Here is a 19,961-nt window from a genome sequence, read left to right as displayed (position 1 = left end):
ACTTCTGCAGTTAGTGTTTTGAAATCTGGGGCCCCCATCCTTTAAGAATGTTATATTTTTCTAAGCTGTATAGGATGATCAATACAAATATCATTTGATTAATTATTATTTATTATTTCTTACTAATTATTGTTGAGCTTATACATTCAGATAAATTATTTTATGTCTAGAGTACAGCACAGTGATAATTTTTATAATTAAACAATATGTTTTTATAAGTGCTACACAAAGGACAATGATGCGTTATGGTTATCAAGTTTTTTGGAATGTGGTTTCCTTAAATGTCCTTGTTAGAAGTTAATCATGTGATCTTGTTGAAATGGATGTTTACCTGTCTGACTGTATCGACAGTGTTTTTAGTTTTTAACTCTGAAGAAGTCCTGTAAAAAGTAAAAGGGACAAAAATGCTTAGTTTGAGTATGTTTTGCAGTAGTTGGAGGGTTAAATCCTTGGAAGATTGCATATCTGACTGGGCTTGTTGCTTTTTGTTTTTATTGTTAACAGGTTTATTGACCTCAGCAAAATCGTAAAGTGTTATGGGAGACAGAGCACAAAAACATGTGTGAAGTAGCCACCTCAGTAGTAAATATGTATATAAAAGGGGCTGTTATTTCTGATTGTAGACACTGTGTTGCTTGTTATCACCTTTGGCAGTGCGGACTCATCCATTTGAACTTAACATTTCATGCCCTCTAAAACAAAGAAATTGTGGATGTCTACTCTATAGATAAAGGCACCATGCAGCAGCTGGTTCATATGTGTCACACTCATATTCAAGCCCAGGGATGTGTTCAGTACCTATTTCTGTGGACACCATGCTATATTCACAGGTTCACAGGTAATTATTAGGCTGACGTCCCCAAGGGGTCTTTTAAATCCTAACCATGATTCCCAAATGTGTCCAACAAGTTTTGATACCATAGAAAATATGTATGCTTGGGCATGACTGCTTCTGTCTACTAGAGACACAGGTGCCAGACCAGAAGTAAATTTCTGATTTCCCATCCAGTGGTCCAAGTTTTGGTTGAATTGGGTTACAAAAGAACTTTGCTTCACATCAATGGGATGCCTGTTCAAGAGAAGGGGTAATATCTGTTACAAATACTATTTATGTTGCATATAAGAATTTAGGTCCATAGATTGGGAAATTGTAAAGCTATTTGTTTTGTGACTGTGCAACAGGTCCATAAGAGTGGGATCAGTAGAACTTGTTGTTTAGACCATGTATTCTTTTTGTGTGGAATCTCTGTGGATGCTGCAGTTGTTGCATATGCATATCGAAGGGGGCATTTTACTCAATGATTGGTCTGATAAGGGCTGAATGCAGCAGAACATTGATATTCTTGAAGCTAGATGCTATATCCTTACTTATAAGTTGTGCAGTATAAAATGATATTCTTACAACACTAGATACATGATGGTCAAAAGCCAGGTTACTCTCTACATGCATTCCCAAATCCCTGACCACTGGGTCTACTCTAAGTGGTGTATTATCCATCCATCTTCCCAAAGGGTGCTATTATGCATTTATTGGCATTTAGTTTTAAACCATGTCTCCTCCATCAGTCATTAGTCTGTGTCAGGCCTTCTTGAAGGGTACTTGTGTCACTGGAGGATTCTGTGACTGTGCCAAGTTTGCAATTGTCTATACACTTGGTCAGATGGAGGCCCTTCACATTGTCCTTGAGTTCAGAGAAGTAGATGCCAAAAAGGAGCACCCCCAAAACCAAGCCTTGAGGAACTACTCTAGTGACTGGCCTGTTTATAGAGGTGGACTCCCATATGCAGAATTCTTGTATCCTATCTGTGAGCCAGCAGGCCATCTAGCTGGTAACATAAGGGTTTATACATATTTCTTTAGTTTGTCTACAATGCTTGAGTGGGATATTGTGCAAATGCTTTAGCCAGATGAGATAGGCAGTATGCACCGTTTTGCCCTCATCCAGTGTTTTGGTGACCTTCTGAAAGACGTCCAGCAGGCTGAGTAGGCATGATCTACCAAATGAAACTGCACTGGATCCAGTGTCTGAAGGTTTCCAATGTCATTGTTTATCATTTCCATGATAATTCTTTCCATGGTTTTGCATATGAAACTAGTCAGAATTATGGGACTGTAGTTACTTGTGTCCATAGCTCTCAACTGTCCAGATTTTCACAGAATGTCCAGATTTTTGTCATATTTTTGGTCTGTTCCTCATAAGACATACATTTGAGTTTCAGACTTCATATCCTTCAGAAAATGCATGCTAACACAAATCCTGTTATTCTAGCAACTTTCTAAGTTTATAAGTACAATATTTAAAATCTGTCTCTATTTATGGGCCTTTGTTCCCCCAATATTTTAGGCTTTGTCCAGGTTTCTTGCGCTAAGATGTTTAGAGGTATGCTTGAGTCCATAAATGGCCTGCCCTTGAGCAGAGAGAGGACAGTTGCACTCCTACATTCACTTGGCATGAAGCCTGTCTGAAGGCTGTGGTTAAATATTTTGTTTTGAGAATACTAACTATAAGGACTTTTCAGCAACAAATGGGAAAACAGTGAGTGTGTCTCAGGCATCACAGTGGTACAGCGGTTAGCATTGCCACCTCACAGCAAGATGTTATCCAGTTCCATTATTGGCTGGGGTGCCTTCTACGTGGAGTCTGCATGTCCTCCCTGCTTTCACATGGGTTTCCTCCATGTGCGCTGGTTTCCTCCCTTATTCCAAACACATGCATCTGGAGTATTTCTCCCTGGGCCTCCACTGAAAAGTGACTATCTCAGTCAGACTTTCCCATTAAACAAATGTTAAATAAATAAATAAATAAATATTCATCAAGGACATTCCACCAGTTCCTTGATGCCTTGCTACAGTATATAGGAGAGCATATGCAGTTTTCATGTACTGCAGGAGAGAAGCAAAACCATGCAGGCTTTTTATGATGTAGTTCATTTACCTGAGGTAGTGGTGGGTCATAGACTGCACCCAGATTGCAATAAGAGCCCTATCTGGGGATCAGAGACAAAGTTATATCAACTATAAGGGGTTCCACTCTGTCAGTTGCCAGGTGGTATTTAATGCAGATGGCATAATATACAATGTATCTGCAAGCCATTTGAGCAGTCCCCAATGCTCTTACATATGGCACATGTACAACTTATACCATTGATTTGGGTAGGGTGATTCTCCACAGGGGCATCTTGCTGATGATGCTAGATACGAACTCAACGAGGAATTAAATCCACAGCTAGGACAGCTGTTTAATCATAGTCTTACCTCTGGATACGTACCCAGGGAGTGGCGCACAGCAACTGTGGTCCCACTTCACAAAGGCGGTGCCTCCACCGACCCTGGAAATTACCAGCCCATTAGCTTGACAAGCCTTATCTGCAAAGCCATGGAGAGGATCATAATGGACCTCATAAATAAAGACATAGGAAATTTGCAGACTTTGGATCCATCCCAGTTTGGCTTTGTCAAAGGCAGATCATGCCTTCTAAACTTAGTTGACTTTTTCGAAACAATCACCAAAGCCATTGATGAGGGAAAGGCAGTCCATACAGCCTACCTTGATCTGGCGAAGGCCTTCGATACAATACCCCACTCGGGTATCATTGAAAAACTCATCAGCTTAAATGTTAACCCATACATCACAAGATGGGTTGCAAACTGGCTGAGTGACAGAACCCACAGGGTCAGAGTTGCTGGCGCCATGTCAGACTCAAAGCCTGTCACAAGTGGTGTACCACAGGGCTCAGTCCTGGGCCCACTCTTGTTTGGCATCTACTTTTCCGAAGTACAAGCAAACACAGGAGGGTTATGGCTGACAAAGTTTGCAGATGACTGCAAACTGGGCGCCATAGTAGAAAACACATCTGACACAGATATCCTTCAGAAGGGTCTCACAGAAACGGATAACTGGTGCCAGAGCCATGGCCTAAAGTTAAATGCCAAAAATGCATAGTCATACCCTTCGGGAAAAACAAGGTTACCCCTAGCTACCAAATAGGTGGCAATCCACTGAGCACAGAAGAAGTTATCAGGGACCTGGGGACCCAGGTTGATAGTAGTCTGTCATTCGACACCCATGTAGCTAAAGTAGTTAGGAAGACCTTCTACATTGCCCACCTTATCATGAAGGGATTCTCATCTAGATCAAGGGAGGTCATAGTCTCCCTATACTCATCACTCATCAGACCAATGATTGAGTACAATGCCCCATTCGGAATGTATCTGACCCGACACTTGCAGCAGCTGGAGAGGCCACAAAAGTTCCTCACCAAAAGGATAAAGGGTCTCAAACATCTGTCCTATGCTGCCCGACTGAAAGAACTCCAGCTCTATTCAGTCGCCACCGCTTGCTCAGAGGTGACCTTTGCCTAACATACAAGGCCATGTCAAACCCAGATTTGATGAATATGCTTCACCTCAAAAAATCTAGATCCATCAGAGCCACAAGGGTGAGAGACTTAAACCTCGACACGGCTATTAATAGGAAGTGCTGGAGGGATAGATTCATCACCCAAAGACTCCCTATGCTGTGGAATAAAATCCCGGTATATGTGAGGCAGAGCACCTCGCTGGCCTTGTTCAAGAGAAATCTTGACCAATGGATGGGAGATCGCAGATATACCCCAGGGATTACCTCAGTGTCACTGCTCGACAGAGGCACAGCAAAATAATGGGTATAGTTCCCCATACTAAAGGGGTGGCGTAAGCCACAAAACTATGGGCTAGGCTTGTAAATGCCCTTGGGCAGATAGCCTAGTATGAACCTATGAACCTATGAACCTATATGCCTGCGAGCCATGGATAATAACCAATTACAAATCTGCTGACCATGGCACACAATGGCTGCAACATCACCCTGTGACAGACTAGGTGGATTCTGGCCTGCTTAAGGCCCACTTCAGCTGTCTGGATGTATCTGGCAGTGCACCTGCAGAACAACCCTGCAAAATGCAGCAAATGTTTTGCAGTTTTTGTGATGTTACAGACATTCTAATATCCAAACAATGACAGCAGGGTAATCACATTCTGGAGGATGAAGTACCAGGCTCACAGCAGTAGGCATGTCTGATGGGAAGCTGGTTGTAAGGGAGAAGCCTGTGAGGGAGGAGGTGCAGGATGAGGATCCTGTGGAGAATCTGGCAGCAGAGGAGGAGCCTGTGAAGGAGGAGGTGCCTAATAGTCTGCAGAGGAGCTGGCTGCAGGGGAGAAGCCTGTGAAGGAGGACGTGCTAGTTGAAGAGTCTGTGGGAAATCTGGCAGCAGGGGAGGAGATTGTTCATAGGTGTGTACTAGGCTAACGGGTCTGGAGCCTTTATAAGCCTACCCAAAAAAATTGCCCAGGCACTGTGCCACCCGATATTAGTTCGCAGTGCCCCTATCTAATAGGGCAACTGGAATGATCCCTGGGGTGAACTTTCTGTTACACATCCACTCGTCAAGATTTCTCTTGAAGAGGGCCAGTGAGGTGCTCTGCTTGACATGAATGGGAAGCTTATTCCAGACTATGGGCAGTCTTTGAGAGATGAACTTGTCCCTCCAGCATGTTCTGTTAATTATGGTAATGAGGTTGTGATCTCTGGAGCATGTGGTGCAGAGGGATTGAGATTTCATTAGGTGAAGCATTTCAAGTAGGGCTGGGTTGGGCATGGCTTTGTAAGTCAAGCAGAGATCACCTCTAAGTAGATGATAACAGACTGAGAACAGCTGAAGTTTCTTGGGTCTGTCCATGTGGGACATGTGTTTAAGGCCCAAGATCCTTTTTGTGAGGTACTTTTGTGGCCTCTCCAGCTGTTGTAGGTGTCTGGTCAGGTACATACCAAATGGGGCATTATATTCGATGACTGGTCTAATGAGAGATAAGTAGAGAGGAATGATGTCCTTTTTCTTCCTGGATGTGAAACCTTTGGTTATAAGATGTGCCACATAGAAGGACTTTCTGACCACAGTGGCAATGTGGTGGTCGAAGGTGAGGTGGCTGTCGACCTGGGTGCCCAGATCTCTTATGGCCCCTTCAGTGTTCATTCAGCTCCCATCAGTGTAGTAATTCGTGGGAACTGAGTTTTTTTCCAAAGGGGATGATAATGCATTTTTGGCATTAAGCTTCGGGCCATGGTTCTGACACCAGTCATTCGTCTCAGAGAGGCCCTTTTGTAGGATGTCTGCATCACTTGGGGAGTTGATAATGATTCCTAGCTTGCAGTCATCAGCGAACTTGGTCAGCCAAAGTCCTTTTGTGTTGGCCTGGACTTCTGAGAAGTAGATGCCAAACAGGAGAAGGCCTAGGACCGAGCCTTGTGGGAATCCACTCATGACTGGTTGACAGTCTGACTTGGAATCCACAACTTTCACTCTGTGGGTCCTGTCTGTGAGCCAATTTTCAACCCAACTGGTGATGTAAGGATTGATGCCTAGTTTGGTGAGTTTATCAGTGATACCTGAGTGGGGAATGGTATCAAAGGCCTTAGCCAGGTTGAGGTCGGCTATATGCACCGCCTTACCCTCATCCACAGCCTTGGTGACTGCCCCGAAGAAGTCAACCAGGTTCAGCAAGCAGGATCTCCCCTTGACAAAGCCAAACTGTTTGGGGTAAAGAGTTTGGAGATTGCCTATATCTTTGTTAAGCAGGTCCATGATGCTGCACTCCATAGCTTTGCATAACAGACTCATCAGGCTAATGGTGCGATAGTTCCCAGGGTCTGTGGTTGCTCCCCCTTTATGGAGCGGGATGACTGTAGCAGTGCACCATTTGTTAGAGACATAGCCTGAGGTAAGGCTGTTATTGAACAGGGCACACATATGTGGTACCAGTTCATTTTGTAGCTCATGTAGGATGCAGCCACGGATATTATCAGGTCCCAATGGATGCTATATTCTTGGCTTTGGACAATGCAGCTTTTACCTGTGTCACAGAAATGGTGGGTACCAGGCTTTCCTCTGGTATTGTGATAGGGCCTTTGAGGGGGGAGAGAGGGGTAAAGTTGGCACTGAATCTGTCGGCCAATATGTTGGCTATATCTGTTGGCTTAGTATAGGAGGTGCCATTATGCAATAACTCAGAGCAAATCTGGGTATTGCCTTTGAGGTTTTTGATATAGCTATAGAAACTTTTGTGGTTGTTTTTGGCATCAGACACAATTCTGCCTTCATAGCTGGCTTTAGAGGATTTGATAAGGGATCTCAACTTTTTGTTGAGATTGATAAGGGAGGTTTTCCAGTCTTGTGACTTAAATTTTGTCTGCAACATTTTCTTCCTTCTTTTGTAGAGTTTATTGATGGCTGGGGACCACCAGATTGGCTTCCTTTTTTTGGAGGAGAATATCTTGGTTCTATTTGGTATGGCAAGGTCCATGCATTTGTGTACATGCTCTTACAGTGCATTGGTGTATGATTCAGCAGTCATGCAGCTATTTTCCATTGGCATGGGTGCCAAGAAGTTAGCCACCTCTGTTTTTAGGAGCCCAAAGTCAGCTTTAGAGAAGTTTTTCAGGGTGGTCACCTTAGTGGGGGGGTGTCGGTGAGATGGAGATTTCCATGGTGATCAGTTTGTGGTCAGATTTAACCATGGAGGAATTGACTATATGTGTGGAGCAACGGTCTCCCATGTTGGTGATAACCAGGTCGAGGATGTTTTTTCCTCTAGGGGGGGTCAGAATGAGCTGGTCCAAGGCATTGGAACTGATAAATTCCAGAAAACATTGGGTCTGTACATTGGTACTTGAATAGTTTTCCCAGTTGATAGAAGGGTAGTTGAAGTCACCTAGTATGAGAGTATTGGGTTGGACCTTGATAGATTCCAGGGTGTTTAGGAACTCGGAGTGAGAGTCTAGGGACATGTTTGGGGTTCTGTAGCAGGCTATGACTTGTATCACCATCTTATCCAGTGTTAGTTGTACCTGAAGTATCTCAGATGCATTATGTTGGGCATTGAGGTGTGCATATCATTTAAGAATATGGACATACCACTGCCTTTGGAGCTTCCATCTGTATTCTGGGGCTGAAAGATATGGAATGAGTTGTAGCCTGGGAGTGCAGAAGTGCTTTCTGCCTCTTTAAACCAGGTCTCCGTTACAGCACAGATGTCGACATTCTCCATTTTGAGGAGAGCTTCGAGCGAGTGCATCTTGAATTTTAGATTTCTAGCATTGAGCAGAATGACCCTCAGATTGCATTTGTTTGTAGCTGTTACAGTGGAATTTTGGTCTTTGGAACACTGCCTAAAAAAGGTATTATAGGAGTGGCAAGTGCCTTAGTCAGTACCCGGAATCCCAGGGGGTGACAGATGCAGGGCCGTCTCTGGCAAAGCATCGAGGTCTGTCGATTATGTAAAGCAGGAGGTGCCTGATAAAGAATCTGCAGAAGAGCTGACTGCAGGGGGGAAGACTATGAGGGAGGAGGTACCAGATGAGGAGTCTGTGGGGGATCTGGCAGTGTAGGAGGAGCCTGTGAAGGAGGACGTGTCCGACAAAGAACCTGTGGAGGAGCCAGCTGCAGGGGAGGAGCCTGTAAAGAACAAGGTGCCTGATAAAAGCCTGTGGAGGAGCTGTTAGTTGGAGACGCCAGATGGAGGTGGGTGCAGTATGCCATAGCACTGGCTAAGAGGCAGCATCTAGTTCACAATTGTAGGCCAGAATAAAGCTGTACATATAAAGTGAAAACTTATAGATGCAAAAGCATACCCAAGCTGTGCTATACCATGCATAGACTAGTCACTTTGTCCATAAGTAATAGGCTAATCAAGTAACAGAATAGTGAGGGCAGGCCACAGTTATCATCATTTGTGCACATGAGGAGGGCTGCAATGACTACAGATGTGTGTGTGTGTGTGTGTGTGTGTGTGTGTGTGTGTGTGTGTGTGTGTGTGTGTGTCTGTGAATGTGTGTGTGTGTGTGTGTGTGTGTGTTTGTGTGTGTGTGTGCGCATACATGCATGGGTGCACATTGTCATGTGCCTTTGTGTTGGGACACAGCTTCAGCACATGAAGCAGTACTGTGCTGGGATCTGTTGGGACTCCAGGAGATGCATACACTGATTGTGCATGTCCTTGTCCATGGGAGTACCCTCTCCTAGGAAGGTAACAGAAATGATTCACACCATGCTGAGAAGGAATGCTCCATGAGTGTGAACAGTGGCTAATGTTACAGATAGTGTCTGCACAAGTACCCCACCCAGGTGTATGTCCATGGTACCCAGTACTGCCCTCAACATTGAATAGTGATGTGGAAGTGGTAGAACTAGAGGTTTGAGATCATGCTCACCTGGCAGGTTTCCCCACTGGACACGTGGGCAAACTGGCCTTAGGAAGTGTGTTATCCATGATATGAGCCACACACAGGCATATACTGCATGTAAACTCTCTGCACCACAAGAGTATTATGTTGCACATCTGACCATGCACTCTCTCAGGTCTTCATATAGACCATGTAATACCACAAATTGCTCAGTAGTGCCTGTGCTGGTATCTGCCTGTCCCTTTATTATGGCCATGCACAAATTTTGAATAGTTACCATGAATGCCCTCAACTAAGGAAGTGCATGGTACATATGAGTGTACTTGGTCAACAGCATGCCATCCCATGATGCTATTTTCATGCTCTAATGAGCTTGTAGCAGCCAAGAAGGAGTGTGCATCTGGCACCCTGGCCCTGGGAAGATATGTCTGTGTCTTCATGTCCATGGATGTCATTCTAGGTCGGGGGGGAGGGGTGCACTGACACACTTATAATCACAAATATGAATGGTGTTATGATAGGAATGATTGGAGTTTTTTGTTTACTATGCTTGTTTGCACTAAGAATTTCTTTTCTTTTACACCTCTCTAGAGCTCTATCCCCTGTCACTGCAAATCCAGTCCATGTAGGATTTAATGATTAACTGTAAGAAATGTAGACACAAACAAGGCATTTCCTTAGTCTAGTTATAAACTTTGGCAATTCAGTGTTGTTTTTGTTACATTTTACTTTTATAGCATTCAGGTGCTCTATCCTGAGTCAGCAGAACAGCAGCGGCTTTAATGGCACACTTTGTTCCTAGGTTATCATAAACACTTCCTTGTGCCACTAAAGCACTACTTGCACTGATTTAAACTTGAGCAGCACATATTGGCTGACAAAGTTAATTTATTTCTAATTTAACACTAATCTCTTTAGCCGCTCCCTCATATACAAATCTAACCATTCACCTTTTACCACAATTAACAACAGGCAATCTTTCTGCATTCAGCAGTACAGCGTAGCTGTTATTTCCCCATCACAGATAAGCTCTGACCTTCATATGTTTTAAGCTGCACAGAATGCTGTAAGCATTTTCTGGGAAACAATGCATGATACAGTTTTTAAGGAATGAGAGATACTAGTACAGCTGTATCAATGTGCTTGTGTATTGCTTTATTCTTACTATTTTTTATTGCATTTAATGAAAAACTGCACGAATCCCAAGCACCTCACTGTTGTCGTCCAAAACACGATAAGGAAACCATAAAAGTTGAAAAGAATGTTAATTTATTATTAAGTGTTCAATTTTAAAATCCACTTTTCGTCAAGTAAACCTTACTCAACTTCTTCAGATAAAATCTTGTAAACAGCCATTTCTAAATAGAAATCCTTGATATAGGTTCCAAACTAGGTCACATGAACGTAGTAGTAACATTGTAATTGGATAAATGTTTTTACAGCCATATGATCATGCCTGAAAGCAAAAAACAAAAACAGTCTATTACATTAATATTTGATATTTAAAATTATGTTTGTACATTTGAATCCAAGTTATGACTGTGGCCCGGCCATTTCAAACTCCAAACACAGTCCCAAAACGGACAAAACTGTGCATGTGGATAAACTTTAACATACTTGCTCATACAACTGAATCTAATGTAAAAAAAAGTTTTCCGCTGCCTATAACATCAACATTAGCGCAATATTCTTAGTGAGATGGTTTAAATAAATAAGGACAACAGCTGCTTGTTTCGGGCATGATCATATGGCTGTAAAAACATTTATCCAATTACAATGTTACTACTATGTTCATGTGACCTGGTTTAGAACCTATATAAAGGATTTCTATTTAGAAATGGCTGTTTACAAGATTTTATCTGAAAAAGTTGAGTAAGGTTTACTTGACGAAAAGTAGATTTTAAAATTGAACACTTAATAATAAATTAACATTCTTTTCAACTTTTATGGTTTCCTTATCGTGTTTTGGACTACAACAGTGAGGTGCTTGGGATTTGTGCAGTTTTTCATTTAGTGGATTCATTCTTCTTCACAGGTTTGTTCATGTTTTTATTACATTTGTTAAACAGAAATTATGTTCCAAACAATAACAGGCATAAATGTTTTTAAGTCCCTGGCATGCCTCCAGCTGGCCATCATCTTCTTTGCACTGCTCTTGTGATCATAACTCATGCCCCTTGTACTACCTCCTTAGGTTTGAAACACCTTCAGTCACTGGTAGGTTGGGGAGGAGAAATGAAAACTGCAAAGGTAGCAACCAACAGTGTCATGTATTCAGTCCTGTGTGCCAGCGCTTTTTCTTATGCCCTACCTCTTCTGGTGTGGTAATATTACGTTGTGAGGCTGGGCAAATAATGAGAGGCGGCCTGAGAAGGTGTGTCCAACCAGGGTCCCAGGGCACCTCTGCCTGCTTAGGCAGCTAGTATGTCAAGTCCAGCAATTGCTCCAAGCTCTGGCATCTACCAGGGTTAATGAGAAATTTACCTATATCAACTCAGTCCACCCCACTAGGATAGGAAGGATCATTCTCCATAACACCCCTCAGGATAGGCAGGCTTATCTTAAATACCACCCCCAGGATAGGCAGTCTCATCCTCCATGCCCTCCGAGAGGATAGGCAGGCTCTTCTTCCTTGCCCCCCCCCCCAGGATAAGCAAGCTCATCCTCCATGCCACCCCCTAGGATAGGCAGGCACTTCCTCTGTACCACCCCCCAGGATAGGCAGGCTCATCCTCCATGCCCCTAGGATAGGCAGTTTCATCCTCCACAACCTCTCCCAGGATAGGCATACTCATCTTAAATGCCACCTCCAGAATGGACATGTTCATCCTCATGCCACCCCCAGGAGAGGCATGCTCATGCTCCATGCCACTCCCCCCCCCCCCCATGATAGGCATGCTCATTGCTCCATGCACCTCCCAGGATAGGCATGTTTATCCTGTATGCCACTCCATTAGTTGCCTGGTTTACTACTTGATCCTGGGTAGTCAAAACCTTAGTGATGTCTACATCCCTCTTTGCCCAGGGCATAAAAAATAGAAAGTAAAGAAAGTGATAAATGCAATAATTGTATCAAGATATAGACACTTCTTTTGTTTATTTTATTCGACTTCTTAACCAGGTAAAGACACTGAATAAAGTGTCCCTTTTCATGGATGGTCCAGGAGTGCTGTCCAGTTAAGTGACTTACTTTTTCTGAGAGACACAGCAGACAAATGCAGTAGGAAATCAAACCCTGCACCCTTGACTACAGGAAGAAGCTGAGAACCTTAATTCTGTGCACTAACTACCAGAATTAGACATCTATCAGATAAGGAGTAAAACTATTAACCATTACACTTTGAGTAGCAAGGTAATGTTTGGAAGATAAATGCCAGGCAAGAGAAATTACAATGTAATGTAGCCTGACTCTGTGGCATGGAGGGGTGGAGCTCTGATGGAGATCCAGACAGCCTGAGACTGAACAGCATCCAACACTGGCAGAGTTAGAGAGGGAATGATGATGGGAAGGGAGAAGTATGAGAAGAGAGGAATGGTTAAGTGTTTTGTATAATACTTTTTCTTTGGCAGCAGAATCCATCTTATTTCAGAATTGATCCTGCATAGACATGTCTTGTCATTTCCTAGTGCCAGCATGGAATATCGGAATTTGTGCTTAATATGGGAAAGTTCAGATAAGGGGTCTGCAGATTCTTATGAAGCAAAACAACATAGAAGTGTCTAGTTCTAATTGGTCAGCAGCTATAGCCTGATAGATAAAAATATGTGTGCTGAGAAGCTTTTACAGTATAAAAATGTAGTTTTTTTTTTCTGGGTGACAAGACCTTGATTGCTTAGTCTCCCATATGCATGTGTTCTATTAAGATAAAGGAGATCTTTCTACTCTGCTGAACTGTGCTGCACAAATTTTATTTTGTACCTTAACAGTTGGTGTTTTGAAGTTTTGAGCCACTTGCAACTTGCTGTAGCAGGAATCACCTTTTGTGGCCATTCTTGACAGATTTTATGTCTGGTCCATTTCTGATGTGTCAACTCACAGTTACAATGTTCTGCTTTCAGCCGGGTTTGAAATCTGTGCTGGAAAGTTCTTGTCCCATGATTTTTGAATATTGTATTGTGATTATTGTATGAGTGAGTCTGTATTACAGTAGGATTTATTGAATGAGTGTGGCCTTTATCATATTATTGTATGAGAGTAGGTTTTACTGAATGAGACTGGGCACTTTTTCAGTTGTATTAGGTTTACAACAGGTGCCAGAAAATGGCAATCCAGCTAAACATGTATTTCATAAATATGCAGCTGTAATAATTTAGTAAAATAGTCTGAGCTCATAAATAATGATAGTACATTATATTTCTCTGAAGGTGATATGGCTATTTTGGAAAATCACAGTTACGTCCCTGCACTACCAGGCTATAACTCATACCACACTTTTCGGCCATGTAACCAGGACCGAAACACCAAAGGTGGAGGTGTGTCCATATTCATTAAGGATATCCACACCTCCAGGCTAGTTGCTCAGCATAATGCATCCAAGGTTATCCAAGTGCAACTAACTCTGGGCAAAACTGCAATCCAAATTGTAGCTTGCTACAGATCTCCCACCATGCACCAGGATTCCCACTCCTCTTTTCTTGATGTATTGGAAAATATTAGGGTTCAACCAAACAACTTAATAATGGGCAACTTCAACTACCCCACCATTAGCTGAGAAAACTACTCGTGTACCAACTCCTTAGCTCAATGCTTTCTGGAATTCATAAACTCCAATGCCCTAGATCAACTTATCCACACCCCCACCAGGGGCAACAATATCCTAGACCTAATCATTACCAACATGAGTGAACTTTGTTCCACACCTGAAGTCAACTCCTCGTTGGTCCGATACGACCATAAGCTTATCACCCTTGATATCCACATCCCGCCCCCACCCCCCCATTAAGGAAACCACAGTAAATATTTCTCCAAAACCACCTTCATGCTTCTTAAGACAGAAGTAGTGAACTTCATGACACCCATGCTGATGGACAATACAGTTACAACTGCTGAATCCTACACAAATGCACTCTATAAGGACTTACACGAGTGCATGGATCATGCTATCCCAAACAGAACCAAGACACTATCCTCCAAAAAAGGAAGCCAATCTGGTGGTCTCCTGCCATAAACAAACTGTACAACAGAAGGAAGAAACTGTTGCAAAAGAGAGTAAAAGCCTATGAGTGGAGGAGCTCCCTTGTCAGCCTCAGTAAGAAGCTGAGATCCCTTATAAGATCCTCCAAAGCTAGCTACGAAAACAAAATTGCCACTAAATCCAAGGACAAACACAAAGCATTCTATAGCTATGTCAAGAATCTAGGTGGCAACACCCAGATCTGCTCTGAGTTACAGCACAAAGGCATGAAAATTACAGAACCAACTGATATTGCCAACACCCTGGCAGATAGGTTCAGTACTAACTTTACCCTCCTCTCACCCCCTAAAGGGCCCATATTTATACAGGAAGAATGCAGAGTCCCTGTAATCACAACTACGCAGGTAAAAGCTGCACTCTCTAAAGCCAAAAACAATGCATCCATGGGACTGGACAACATCCCAGGCTGCGTTTTACATGAACTTCAGAAAGAACTGGCTCCCCACTTAAGCACCATGTTCAATAATAGCCTCGCATCAGGCTTCATGCCCACTGAATGGCACACAGCAACAGTTATCCCACTCCACAAAGGGGGAGCCACCACTGATCCCAGGAACTATTGACCTATTAGCCTGACGAGCCTGGTCTGCAAGGCCATGGAACTCATAAACAAAGACATTGGTAACCTCCAAACTCTGGATCCCACCCAGTTTGGGTTTGTGAAAGGCAGATCATGCCTCCTGAATCTGATCAACTTCTTTGAGGCAGTCACCAAAGCCGTGGATGATGGTAAGGTGGTTCACACAGCCTATCTTGACCTCGCTAAGGCTTTCGACACCATCCCCCATTCTGGAATTATAGCTAAACTCACTAAACTAGGTATAAATTCCTACGTCACAAGATGGGTTGCCAACTGGCTCACTGACAGAACCCACACCGTAAATGTTACAGACTCCAAATCTGACCTCAAAGCAGTGACAAGTGGAGTACCACAGGGTTCCATCCTGGGATCTCTCCTGTTTGGTATCTACTTCTCTGAAGTACAGTCTAACAGAGAAGGCCTCTGGCTAATGAAGTTCGCAGATGACTGCAAACTAGGAGCCATAGTCAAGTCCCCAAATGATGCGGATATCCTACAGAAGGGCCTCACTGAGACAGATGCCTTGTGTCAGAGCCATGGCCTCAAGCTCAATGCCAAAAAGTGCAGTGTCATCCCCTTTGGTAAAAAATCTGTACCCATGAACTACCACATAGGCAGCAATCTACTTGACACCAAATGCATGATAAGAGACCTTGGGACCCAGGTGGACAGTAGTCTCTCCTTTGATAGTCACATCACCACAGTAGTCAGGAAGTCCTTCTGTGTGCCACACCTCATCATAAAAGGGTTCTCATCCAGGAAAAAAGAGGTCATTGTTCCCCTCTATTTGTCACTCATTAGACCCATTATAGAGTACAACGCCCCTTTTGGAATGTACCTCACAAGACATCTGCAGCAGCTGGAAAGGCCACAGAAGTACCTCACAAAGAGAATTACTGGCCTCAAACAAATGTCCTACACTGAGAACCAAACAAAACATACCAACGATGAAACAAACACAGGAAAACGAAGTCCAAACAACCAGTTTATTCACAAGATGGTGCTGCACCAACAACCGGTTCACCAATGACCTAGGTTTCGTCTCCAGACAATGACTTCCTCAGATTGGTTGAACCATGATGCTGCTATTTAAATTACAATCAATTAAAATAAATGTGTAAAAAATTTTACCAATTAAACAATCAAGAAACAATGAGAAGTAAATTTGACTACATTAAAATTTAACCCTAAAAACGTCGCAAACAAAATAACCCACCCCACATCTATACGTTTACAGTCTAAAGTTGTGACCACCAAAAATATATGCTACACTGTAAAAATGTATACTGTTGAAACACACATTAATAAAAATGAACGTCCCAATGCTATCCATACATCCAAAAATGTACAAGAATGTAAACATACAAAACATGCTCAAAATACCACATAAATATGTATATATTTTGTAAATGTTGTAACAAATATATGTGAAAAATACAGATGTGAATAGTATGTGAATATCCTATTTGATTGATTATTATTTCCCCATTATGTGCCTTAACCTAAGATAAGGTTTTATCGAAATATATTCATTAAGCCCTGGAAAGTTATGGGCATCCAACCGAAGCTGTCATGTCCAAGTGATATTCAGTAACCTTACCTTGTTGATCTAAATTAATATGATGAATAATGCAAAATTTAAAACTATGATTTTCTTTGTCCATAACATGTCTTGCTAATGCATTGCTGATTTTTCTATGCTGGATATCTAAAAGATGTTCCTTGATTCTATCTCTGAAATGTCTACATGTTTTCCCCACATAAAATGCCTTACAATCTTGGCATTTAGCAAGGTATACCACGTTATTGGTATAACAGTCATAATGACCAGAATTGGGGATATAACAACAGTTGACCTCTATTCTAGCCCCTGTTGTAAAAATGTGACTACAAGTTGAACATCTACCACATTTGAAGTTACCCTTAATTCTATTACTAAGATGTTTACAAGTAGATGGACCATATTCAAAAATGTCCTTAAATGACCGATCTTTTTTTATACACAAATTTAGGCTTCTGACTAAAAGTCCTAAATTCTCTGCTGTGTTGAAAAATTTCCCAATACTTTAATATTACCTTCTTGATGTTATCTGTATCCGCATTGTAGGTGAGTATATACATAATTGGTATATTAACCTCAGCTGCTTTCCTCTTATCTTCCATATTATATCCAAAACTATCAGAATCAGATTTAGAATAGATTGTATAACTTCAGTATCTCTTTTAAACTGAATCTCCTTCCGGACTTCTGAACATAATTGTTCAGGATAACCTCTGTTCAAAAATAGGCTGACCATAAAATCTAATTCAGAATTGAAATCAATGTTCTTACTCACCATACGTGCTGCCCTGACCATTTGTCCTTTGACAATGGCCCTTATCTGATATTTGGGATGCCAGCTATCGTAATGCAAGTATGAATTAGAGAACATAGGTTTTCTATAAATGTTCGAATTAATAACGCCCTCAGATATGTCGTATTCCAACTTGACGTCAAGGTAGTTGATCAGTTTGTCACTGATCTCGTGTGTAAATTGTAAAAACCACACTGTGTTATTGCTGTATTGTATAAAGGCATCTAATATAGTTCTGTCTCCCTCCCATATGATAAAAATATCATCCAGGAATCGTGAGTATAGTTTAATATTTGCCTAAACTCACTATTCAGAACATAATTAGCCTCCCAATATGCCATGATATATTTGGCGTATATGGGGGCACAAGATGCCCCATGGCCACCCCAGTCCTCTGCTTAAAATAGTGCCCCTCAAAAAATAAATTGTTACATAAAACAAGTTCCATTAGTTTAACATACACATTAATTTGCTCCTGTTCATAAACACCTGAAGCGAACAATTGTTCTTCCAACCAGATAAGTCCAATGTCATGCGGTATCACTGAATATAAATTACAAACGTCTATAGTGACAAAAAACAACTTAGAATTTTTATTTTTATGAATATCCATATGTTTAATCCTCTCTAGAAAAATGCCAAGAATCTTTAATAATGTGTGTGAATTTACTTAATCCTGCTTTCATATGATGATCCAAATATTTACTAATGAAGTTGACCTTGCTCCTTTTTCCATCAGCTATAGGTCTAAATTTAACGTTGTCAAGCCCTTTATGAATTTTGGGTATTCTGAAAATATTACTAACAACGGGAAATTTGTTGATCATATATTCATGATCTTCTTCATTAATTTCCCCTTGAAGGAGCATATCATCAATGAGCAGGTCCACTTTTCTATAGGCTATGTTGATTTCATTAATGCTCGTTTCAATATAACTATCCTCCCATAACATGGACATCAAAATACTGATGTAATCTTGTTTGTTGACTATAACAATACCATTGCCCTTATCCGGCTTCATAATACGTATGTCACTTGATTCACTTAAATTGTGGAGCAGTTCATACTCAATTCTGGTCATATTATATTGAATGGTGTCCTGCCTCTGTCTGTAATATTTCCTAATGTCATGTTCACAAATTCTTTCAAATAGGGCAACTGTTGGATTCATAACTGGATTAAACATACTTGATTTAGAAATGCTGTTCCCATTACCTGTATGTTTACTATTACAGTCATTGAACTGAATACTAAGGTTCATTTTACGGGTGAAAAGTTTTAAATCCATCAGTGTGTCAACTAAATTCCCTCTTCTTGCGGGTACAAAATTAAATCCTTTAGAACACAACTCGGCATACTGACTGCCTAAAGTAACACTAGAATAGTTATATAGCTTGAAATCACAAGCGTTTTTAGATAGAATGGTCGGATTGCTTAAAATACCAGGAATGTCATGTTGAACTAATATTCCATTATTTTGCTGCATAACTTCCTCAAAGTGACTAGTGAAAAATTCACTCGGTTGTTCGACCCTCCCTACTTCATTAATCCCTATATTATTTAAGTTGTCCAACCTGTTACATTCCCTAATTTCATTAATATCAATGTGTTTTACTTCACCTCCCCGATGCATGTTCCCACACGTATACATTTGATCAACCCTCTGGACAGGGTCATTGAAATTCCTTAAAGGTGTATAAATACTCAAATTTAATAATGGATCATCGACACTTATCAAACTGTTTTCATTGTGTTCTAAGAGGGTTGAATCAAAAGTTACCATTTCATTCAAACTATCCATAATACTTCCCTTCATAATACCAAGGGTATTAACACTTGATTTATCACAGTCAATTCCAGTTGGAAAACACGGCAAATCAAACAACATCCCCCCTTCCCCAGAAATGCTGTCTGCGACATGTTGCTGCTCCGAGTTGGAGTCCCGAGAAGAGAATTTTACATCATTCCATACCAAAACGTTCTCCCCTTCACACACATGAGTACAATCATTTCCATAATAACATTCATCAGCTTCAACTTCCACGTTATTGTTACAAAAAACTTCCGAAACATCCATAATGTCATTGAATGACACATCATTGCCATGATATGTAATTTCTAATTCGCCACAAGTTTGACTAATCCCAGACGCAATTTGGAATAAATGAGTTGCTTTTACAAAACTGTCCATATGATGAACACTTTGAACTATTAAAATAACTGTCACAGCCAAAGTCACACGTCTTACCGTGTTGAATATTAGTATTGACCATAATTATCTTTTTGTTACTTTTCCCCATCCACGCTGCTGGCCAGCTCCACCGCTGTTGGATTTCGATTTGTCGTGTTTTCCAACTGGAATTGACTGTGATAAATCAAGTGTTAATACCCTTGGTATTATGAAGGGAAGTATTATGGATAGGTTGAATGAAATGGTAACTTTTGATTCAACCCTCTTAGAACACAATGAAAACAGTTTGATAAGTGTCGATGATCCATTATTAAATTTGAGTATTTATACACCTTTAAGGAATTTCAACGACCCTGTCCAGAGGGTTGATCAAATGTATACGTGTGGGAACATGCATCGGGGAGGTGAAGTAAAACACATTG

At 41.5% G+C, this 19,961-nt stretch overlaps 1 protein-coding gene across 1 annotated transcript in view; it reads left to right on the top strand.

Annotated features, from left to right (window-relative positions):
- The window catches only part of ACO2 (aconitase 2), a 1,318,356-nt gene that overhangs the window by 478,982 nt on the left and 819,413 nt on the right, over positions 1–19,961 (top strand). Inside the window, exon 9 of the mRNA XM_044075713.1 lies at positions 779–789. Coding sequence (XP_043931648.1) covers positions 779–789 — 11 coding nt within the window. The remainder of the gene's footprint in view (positions 1–778; positions 790–19,961) is intronic.

Source organism: Protopterus annectens, chromosome 1.part1 (genome assembly GCF_019279795.1).
Source record: "Protopterus annectens isolate FY-2018-M chromosome 1.part1, PAN1.0, whole genome shotgun sequence".
Taxonomy (NCBI): domain Eukaryota; kingdom Metazoa; phylum Chordata; order Ceratodontiformes; family Protopteridae; genus Protopterus; species Protopterus annectens.
The sequence above is the reverse complement of the archived record's forward strand: the minus strand, read 5'-3'. Positions and strand labels throughout refer to the sequence as shown.